Source organism: Bufo gargarizans, chromosome 10, assembly GCF_014858855.1.
Source record: "Bufo gargarizans isolate SCDJY-AF-19 chromosome 10, ASM1485885v1, whole genome shotgun sequence".
NCBI classification, from domain to species: domain Eukaryota; kingdom Metazoa; phylum Chordata; class Amphibia; order Anura; family Bufonidae; genus Bufo; species Bufo gargarizans.
In genome coordinates, this window is record NC_058089.1 from 12,241,710 (window position 1) to 12,251,196 (window position 9,487).

At 48.6% G+C, this 9,487-nt stretch overlaps 1 protein-coding gene across 1 annotated transcript; it reads left to right on the forward strand.

Annotated features, from left to right (window-relative positions):
- The first annotated feature begins 4,738 nt into the window (after positions 1-4,738).
- Positions 4,739-8,367, forward strand: RPS13 (ribosomal protein S13). The gene is made up of 6 exons (XM_044269938.1): positions 4,739-4,848; positions 6,934-6,982; positions 7,277-7,355; positions 7,453-7,622; positions 8,111-8,211; positions 8,292-8,367. Exons 1-6 carry the CDS (start codon positions 4,826-4,828, stop codon positions 8,323-8,325), a joined length of 456 nt encoding a protein of 151 aa, XP_044125873.1. The 5' UTR covers positions 4,739-4,825; the 3' UTR covers positions 8,326-8,367.
- Positions 8,368-9,487: the final 1,120 nt, after the last annotated feature.

Sequence of the window (9,487 nt, forward strand, 5' to 3'; positions counted from 1 at the left end):
TTCCCCCCTCACATATACTAATGTGCCACAAACAGGAAGTTAATATCACCAACCATTCCCATTTTATTAAGGTGTATCCATATAAATGGCCCACCCTGTACCAAAAAATGGGAAACTCCGCCCACTACGATGGTGTCTTATACAATGGTGTTTATTGGAAAAAACATAAAAAATATACAATATAGCCACGCATTTCAGCAGTGTATCACTGCCTTCCTCAGAGCCCAGGGGCCCCTTCTTGTTTTAGACTTAAGAAGAACAGTGGAGCGCCAAGAAACTGGAAAAAAGGTTTAAGAATCCAGGTGCCCCTGTGGGTGTGCAGAGTGAGGTGACAGAGGACACCGAATGCCGGGGGGCAGAGGATATCTACAAGGCAGCACTGGCTGGACCCAAGGTGTAGATAACGGTTTGTAGTACAAAATAGGAACACAGTGGTTCCATAGAAGAACTATTATCTCTCTAGAGTCAAATGGTGATAGATTCTATGTGTAAAAAATATATTAAAATAATGTAGTAAAATAAAATTAGTAAAAAAAATAATAATTTTGTAAAGTTACATAGCTAAAAGAACTGCAGATAAAGTTGGATTCCAGTGTAATATTCGCACAATGGTTGTGTCCTACTTACTTCACCGGGGAGGGTGGCGCAAGATGAGCTCAAGACACTTGTCGCCAGACCCTCCCTCGCCGAGATCACCCGTAAGTTGGTTATTCCCTTGTTGTCCTTCTAATAGATGACCCGGGGGACGCCAGCATAACCACAAGGTATTTTTTTATTCAGAAATGAGCTCAATGTGTTTATAAACCCCTTCCTCAGGAGCATAATGTAATATAAGCATACATTCACAGGAATTTATAGTGCAAACGAAGAAGTGGCCTTCCCCTCATGGTGGAGTGTCTACTTCTGGTCACGTAACCCCGGAAGTGCGCTTCACCCGTAGAACACATTAAAACGAATTCAGATTACAGCCTAGGTACTGGATATTTTAATAAAATAAACTTAAAACATATGTAGGAGCAGTTTAACCTGCAAAACCTACAGTCCTGCCCTCATGAGGCCTATGGGGAGCGCGTCTGTGCAGTGATGCGCCGACTTCCAGTCACATGTAGCCGAAAGTGCGTTCCAACCATGGAACACAAATCGTCCGAACATCAATGTAGGCCGAACGAGGGAATAGAATACAGACAAATGTGGATAAAATAAAGAAATACAAATACAGTTGCAAGAAAAAGTATGTGAACCCTTTGGAATGATGTGGATTTCTGCACAAATTGGTCATAAAATGTGATCTGATCTTCATCTAAGTCACAACAATAGACAATCACAGTCGGCTTAACTAATAACACACAAAGAGTTAAATGTTACCACGTTTTTATTGAACACACCATGTAAACATTCACAGTGCAGGTGGAAAAAGTATGTGAACCCCTAGACTAATGACATCTCCATAAGCTAATTGGAGTGAGGTGTCAGCCAACTGGAGTCCAATCAATGAGATGAGATTGGAGGTGTTGGTTACAGCTGCCCTATAAAACACACACCAGTTCTGGGTTTGCTTTTCACAAGAAGCATTGCCTGATGTGAATGATGCCTCGCACAAAAGAGCTCTCAGAAGACCTACGATTAAGAATTGTTGACTTGCATAAAGCTGGAAAGGGTTATAAAAGTATCTCCAAAAGCCTCGATGTTCATCAGTCCACGGTAAGACAAACTGTCTATAAATGGAGAAAGTTCAGCACTGCTGCTACTCTCCCTAGGAGCGGCCGTCCTGTAAAGATGACTGCAAGAGCACAGCGCAGACTGCTCAATGAGGTGAAGAAGGATCCTAGAGTGTCAGCTAAAGACTTACAGAAGTCTCTGGAATATGCTAACATCCCTGTTAGCGAATCTACGATACGTAAAACACTAAACAGGAATGGATTTCATGGGAGGAGACCACAGAGGAAGCCACTGCTGTCCAAAAAACATTGCTGCACGTTTACAGTTTGCACAAGAGCACCTGGATGTTCCACAGGAGTACTGGCAAAATATTCTGTGGACAGATGAAACCAAAGTGGAGTTGTTTGGAAGAAACACACAACACTATGTGTGGAGACAAAGAGGCACAGCAAACCAACCTCAAAACCTCATCCCAACTGTGAGGTATGGTGGTGGGGGCATCATGGTTTGGGGCTGCTTTGCTGCGTCAGGGCCTGGACGGATTGCTATCATCGAAGGAAATATGAATTCCCAAGTTTATCAAGACATTTTGCAGGAGAACTTAAAGAGCTTCTGTCACCCCCAAAACACAATTTATTTTTTATTTTTTTGGTGGGGGGGGGCTTGTTAAAATCCTTATTTAATGACTATTTCCTATATAGGGATCTTACCTTTGTCTGTGGCTTCGTTTCCTTAAAAATCGATCTTTTAAAATATGCAAATCACTTCACTACCAGCAAGTAGGGTGCTGGTAGCCGCCGCAAAAAAACGCCCCCTCCTCCTGTTGATTGACAGGGCCAGCGATTGCTCTCCTCCCCCAGGCTAGCCCTGCCTCTTTCTGTGATGTCATCTGCGCAGGCGCACGGAGGGAGGGCTGAGGAGGCGAGCCTCCTTCTCTCAGAGCGCCTGCGCCAAATGAAGACAGGCGCAGGATTTGAAATGCTGACAGGGCCAGCCGGAGGAGGAGAGCGTTCGCTGGCCCTGTCAATCAACAGGAGGAGGGGGGCGGTTTTTTGCGGCGTCTACCAGCAAGTAGACGCCCTACTTGCTGGTAGTGAAGTGAATTTCATATTTTTATTTTTTAACAAGCCCCCCAAAAAAAATTGTGTTTTGAGGGTGACAGAAGCCCTTTAAGGCCATCTGTCCACCAGCTGAAGCTCAACAGAAGATGGGTGCTGCAACAGGACAACGACCCAAAGCATAGAAGTAAATCAACAACAGAATGGCTTAAACAGAAGAAAATCCGCCTTCTGGAGCGGCCCAGTCAGAGTCCTGACCTCAACCCGACTGAGATGCTGTGGCAGGACCTCAAGGAAGCGATTCACACCAGACATCCCAAGAATATTGCTGAACTGAAACAGTTCTGTAAAGAGGAACGGTCAAGAATTACTCCTGACCGTTGTGCACGTCTGATCTGCAACTACAGGGAACGTTTGGTGGAAGTTATTGCTGCCAAAGGAGGTTCAACCAGTTATTAAATCCAAGGGTTCACATACTTTTCCACCTGCACTGTGAATGTTTACATGGTGTGTGCAATAAAAACATGGTAACATTTAACTCTTTGTGTGTTATTAGGTTAAGCCGGCTGTGATTGTCTATTGTTGTGACTTAGATGAAGATCAGATCACATTTTATGATCAATTTGTGCAGAAATCCAGATCATTCCAAAGGGTTCACATACTTCTTCTTGCAACTGTACATCTTCATTTAGAAAGTTTTCAGCTGCCTGAATGCCTTGGTGTTGGATGTTGCGGTATAATGCAGATACATCTGGTGTGACCCATAGCCCCCCGACTCCCAGGTGAGGTCCTGGAGGACTGTAAGAAGGTGACTGGAGACCCCCACATAGGAGGGTAAATGTCTAACATTCTTCTGTAGAATATGGTCTATATTTGCAGAAAGATTGGAAGTCAAGGAGTCAACTCCTGAAATAATTGGCCGGCCCGGTGGGTTAATGAGGGCTTTATGAATTTTGGGTAAAAAATTAGAAATATGGTATTGAGGGAAAAGGTATTTTGAGAAATTGGGTTTCTTTTTTGGTAAGAATCTTATCTACATGTCCTCCATCTAAAAGAGTTGCTGGTGCCTTTTAAAGCCATCACTTGGGTCCTCTGGCAATTTCGTGTAATATTTTGCATCGGATAGAATTCTTAGGGCCTCATTGTCCAAAATAACGACCCCCCCCCCCTCATCAGCACTCTTGATGACTACATCCCTAGTGGATCTAAGAGAGGAGACGCCCTAGCTGATTACGTGATGGTTTTGGGCCGGAATCAGACAGAATCTTGAGATGTTTCTAGGTCCCCGGTTTTCTAGTGGGTAAAATGTGGAACGGGGTTTGGACTGAGATGGGATCTTCAAAGAGTTCCCCCATCAGAGTCTCTACTGCATCCACGCCAGCAGATTGGGGGTTGTAGTGGTTGGGACGACCGGGTTAGGAGCAAGGGCCTTCAATAGAAAATGACGTTTGAGTGTCAGTTTTCATATATACTGATTCAAGTCAAGAAATGGTTTAAAAATATCTGGCCCTTTGGAGGGACAGAAAGACAGACCCTTAGTAAGTGCTTCAATCTCACTTCTATTGAGATTGTCACGGGATAGATTAAAAATAACCTTTTCTCCCTATGCAAAGTGTGGATAAATTTATAGATAAATAATTATGGATTGATAAATATATATATATATTTAACAGAAAATATGGCCATGAAATCTCCCTACCCCCACACTGCGCAGGCGCGGAGATCGGATGGATCTTCTGGAGTTAGCCGCGCTTGCGCACTGGGCCGTAATAGTTTCCTACTGAGGCTCTCCGGCGCATGCGCAGTGCCGCGGTGTGCAGCTGGACTCCGCTGTGAGATTTTCCCTAAACTCAGTTTGCGCATGCGCAGATCGTCAAAACGCAGGAACGTCATTAGCGGTGCGACCGGAAGTAAGGAAGGTAGGAAAATCTCACGAAGTATGGTAATGTAACGTTACACCGAGGCTTGAGGCGCTCAGGAGAGTCACGTGTCGCCAGCAGTAGGGGTGGTACTTGTTGTGCCCCGCCCTGTTAGTGACGTACTTCCGCTCAAGGCCGTGGTCTGCACGCCCCTGTCTTCCGCTCTCTCTTTTCCTCTCAGCCGCCATCATGGGTCGCATGCACGCTCCAGGGTGAGAGACGGGGCCGGGCGGCGGGAGAGGGGGAACCGGGGAGACCGGCTGGAAGACGGACCAGGGAGCCAGGGGGGGTGGGCGGCAGTCAGCTGCGGTCAGGGCCGCCGTGTACCAGCCGGGGCTCCGCTCCTCGTGTGCGCTACAGCCGCTCATGAGGAGGCTGGGGGTTGTGGTTGTCTCCTGCTGGTCAGTGATGTCAGGATGGAGCACGGGGGATGATGAGGGTGATGGTCATACTGTCCACTAGTGATGCCCCCTCTGCGTGATGGTCACTCTGTCCACTAGTGACGTTCTCTCTGCATGATGGGGGTGATGGTCATACTGTCCACTAGGGATGTCCCCCTGCATGATGGGGGTGATGATCACTGTCCACTAGTGATGTCCCCATGCATGATGGGGGTGATCACTCTGCACACTAGTGATGCCCCCCTGCATGATGGGGGTGATGATCACTCTGCACACTAGTGATGCCCCCCTGCATGATGGGGGTGATGATCACTCTGCACACTAGTGATGTCCCCCCTGCATGATGGGGTGATGGTCATACTGCACACTAGTGATGTCTCCCCGGATGATAGGGGTCACTCCGTATTGGCTGCTGGGAGGAGTAGTAAAGCGTCATCCCCTTATTGTTCCCACAAAGTAGTGACCGTACAAGTGTCCTGTCTGCTGGAGCTAACAGGCCGTGCCCTGGAGACCCCCTGTCATTACCCCCCCTCCACCTGACTGCACCCTGAAGACCCCCATGTAATTACTAGGGATGAGTGAATTTCACATTCTGAAGTTCGTGTTGTGGTATAATGTGAATTGCGTTATGGATTCTTTTACCACGGACTGTAACGCAATTCCATTATGGAATGTATAACGGAATCCCTTTAGAGGTCTATGTCCGGTTACCGTTATGCAGGCCATAGACTTCTGTTATGACGGAATGCCTGTAAATAAAATCCAGAACGCAATTCAAACTATGCCACAACATGAACCGAAAACTAATTTCAAAATATGAAATTTGCTCATCCCTAATCATTACCTCTCACCCTCCTGACTGTACACCCTGAGGACCCCAATATCATTACCTCTCGCCCTCCTGACTGTACACCCTGAGGACCCCAATATCATTACCTCTCGCCCTCCTGACTGTACACCCTGAGGACCCCAATATCATTACCTCTCACCCTCCTGACTGTACACCCTGAGGACCCCAATATCATTACCTCTCGCCCTCCTGACTGTACACCCTGAGGACCCAATATCATTACCTCTCGCCCTCCTGACTGTACACCCTGAGGACCCCAATATCATTACCTCTCGCCCTCCTGACTGTACACCCTGAGGACCCCAATATCATTACCTCTCGCCCTCCTGACTGTACACCCTGAGGACCCCAATATCATTACCTCTCGCCCTCCTGACTGTACACCCTGAGGACCCCAATATCATTACCTCTCGCTCTCCTGACTGTACACCCTGAGGACCCCAATATCATTACCTCTCGCCCTCCTGACTGTACACCCTGAGGACCCCAATATCATTACCTCTCGCTCTCCTGACTGTACACCCTGAGGACTCCACCAGCGGCGCAGTCATTGTGTGTGTGTGTATATGTATATATATATATATATATATATATATATATATATAGTGACCCTGTATAATGTGTGTAGTGTTCCCCCTGTGTAACACATTGTGTGTATGTATATATATGTTGGCCCTGTATAACATTTAGTGTGTATATTGTGGCCCCTGTATAATATATAGTGTGTGTATATATACGGTGGCCCCCCATATAAGTGTATAGATATCATGGCCCCTGTGTGTACGTACCTCATGTATCCTGAGGATCGGCCGGTGTGCTGCAGGGAGGGGTGTACGATGTGTTGGCGCTGTTCACACAGGGTTTGAGCACTTTGGCGCAGTTTTCTTGGGCTGCATTTTATATTCTGTGGTCATACGATCCAGAGACAGAAGAAAAGTCTGCAGCGCGTGGTGTGCACAGGGACCGAGCGCAGAACTGCAGTATAGTGTGATCGGTCCATACACCAGTGTGTGACCCCCTGACCACCCGTTTTTCTCTCCTTACAGAAAGGGCTTGTCCCAGTCCGCACTTCCCTACAGACGCAGCGTCCCCACTGTAAGTATTCCCTGTATGCTCTGGTGGATTTAGTAGATCTGAGTGATGCTGATAGTGAGTGGGTATCAGGGGGGGGGGGGGTTGATCGGATCGGTCACTGGGGGCCCTTATGCGCCACTTTGTGGGGGTCCTGGCTGCAGAGGTGCTCATTACTGCTGGGCCTCGGTCGGTTGGTTCTCGGCCTGGGAAGTTGCTGCAGCCGTCGCTATTGATAGTATATTTTCTCAGGTGGTACATTGGGTGGCTAGGAGTTGTAGTCCTTTTCTTGATTTGTTCAACGCTTATTCTTTTCAGTGGCTGAAACTGACGTCTGATGATGTGAAGGAGCAGATCTACAAGCTCGCCAAGAAGGGTCTCACCCCCTCCCAGATCGGTGAGAGTCCTACTAGTCATGACCTGTGGGGGGCACTGTCCGGGGGGTGACTGTGGAGGAGGTGCTGATTATGTGTTTTACCTCCGCCCTCTTCTAGGTGTCATTCTGAGGGATTCTCACGGTGTTGCTCAGGTTCGCTTTGTTACTGGCAACAAAATTCTCAGAATTCTGAAGTCCAAGGGTTTGGCACCGGACCTGCCCGAGGACCTGTACCACCTGATCAAGAAGGCCGTCGCTGTGCGCAAGCATCTGGAGAGGAACAGGAAGGTGAGTGGCTCCCATGTTTGGGTTGTGCCCTTCTCTACGGCTCCCGGTCTTCATGATCCTGCTTAGTATACGGGCTCCTGTCATCCCTCCTACTTGCTGGGCCCAGGATGTGTCGGGGGCCGCTGTGGTGTCCATGTGTCCCCAGACTCATCAGATCTGGTGACCATAATCCCTGCTGGTTCCAGCACAGTGGTTAAACCTCTCTCTTCCAGACTGATGTCGGCAATTATCAGGAAGGGTTGGAACATTCCCGATAATTGTCTGATGTATGGTGAGCAGGGATCGGTACCGTCGTCGCTCGTCCCCCAGAGGTTCATTGCTTCCGGCAGCCGCTCGCTGGATACAGGACGATGCAGAAACGATATTTGGTGTTGGACACAATCACCCGATGAATGAGATTTTTCTGCTTGTTCATTGGGCGATTATGGAGCGAGTGTTTGTACAAGTATTGATCCCCGGCCTTCACTCATCTGTGTCTTTCCTGCCAGGATAAAGATGCCAAGTTCCGCCTGATTCTCATCGAAAGCAGAATCCACAGATTGGCTCGTTACTACAAGACTCGGAGAGTGCTCCCACCCAACTGGAAGTAGTAAGTGTCCCTGCGGCTGAGGGGGGGGGGGTGGGGGTCCTATCCCGGTGGAATACTAAACGTGTGTTTCTCTCTTGCAGCGAGTCGTCCACAGCTTCCGCCCTCGTCGCATAAATTGTTCATTCTGCGAGAACAATAAAGTTTCACTTTAACGTCTGAGAGTCCGCAGCCTCTTTTACTCTGAACGCGTCGACCGTTTGGGATGTCACGTCTGCAGCGTGGGGGTCATTCACTTGAGTTTAATCAGGTTCATCCAGTAGAGCTCTATCTGTAGTGAGACCCCAGGACAGGACAGTGGGGGTGTGGTGGTCTCCATCAGGAACATAGAGGTCCAGTCCTTACCCCTCATCAGGCTGTAATGACATAACAGACGAGCTCTGTCTGGTGAGACCCCAGGACAGTACAGCGGGGGGGGGGGGGTGGTCTCCACCAGGAACATGGAGGTCCAGTCCTTACCATTCATCAGGCTGTAATGACATAACAGACGAGCTCTGTCTGGTGAGACCCCAGGACAGTCTAGCAGGGCTGTGGTGGTCTCCATCAGGAACATAGAGGTCCAGTCCTTACCCTTCATCAGGCTGTAATGTCGGAACAGACTAGCTCTGTCTGGTGTGACCCCAGGACAGTCTTGTGGTGGTCTCCACCAGGAACATGGAGGTCCAGTCCTTACCCCTCATCAGGCTGTAATGTCAGAACAGACGAGCTCTGTCTGGTGAGACCCCAAGACAGTCTATGGTGAGGGGTGTGGTGGTCTCCACCAGGAACATGGAGGTCCAGTCCTTACCCTTCAGGCTGTAATGACGGAACAGACTAGCTCTGTCTGATGAGATCCTAGGACAGTACAGCAGGGGTGTGGTGGTCTCCACCAGGAACATGGAGGTCCAGTCCTTTTACCCTTCATCAGGCTGTAATGTCAGAACAGACAAGCTCTGTCTGGTGAGACCCCCAGGACCATGTTCCTGGTGGAGACCACCACAAGACTGAGGTCCACTCCTTACCCTTCATCAGGTTTTAATGTCAGAACAGATGAGCTCTCTGGTGAGACCCCAGGACAGTCTTATGGTGGGGGTTGTGGTGGTCTCCACCAGGAACATAAAGGTCTGGTCCTTTAATGTTCTGGGTCCTTCCCTCTCCCTGGTTTTGATGAGTTGTTTGTGTGGTTCTAGACTTTGGCACAGCCTGGATTTATTTGGGGGGGTTGGTGACACCTTACTTTGAGTGCTGAGCAGGGGATGTGGCGGCTCTGGGTGCGATCGGGACTTTTATGTTGGTCCGC

Bases quoted from the DNA above. Each gene is read 5' to 3' on its own strand.
- RPS13 (XM_044269938.1), top strand. From the start codon at position 4,826: ATGGGTCGCATGCACGCTCCAGG. The intron at 4,849-6,933 runs GTGAGAGACGGG...CTCTCCTTACAG, and splicing joins GGTCGCATGCACGCTCCAGG to AAAGGGCTTGTCCCAGTCCG. The intron at 7,356-7,452 runs GTGAGAGTCCTA...GCCCTCTTCTAG, and splicing joins TCTCACCCCCTCCCAGATCG to GTGTCATTCTGAGGGATTCT.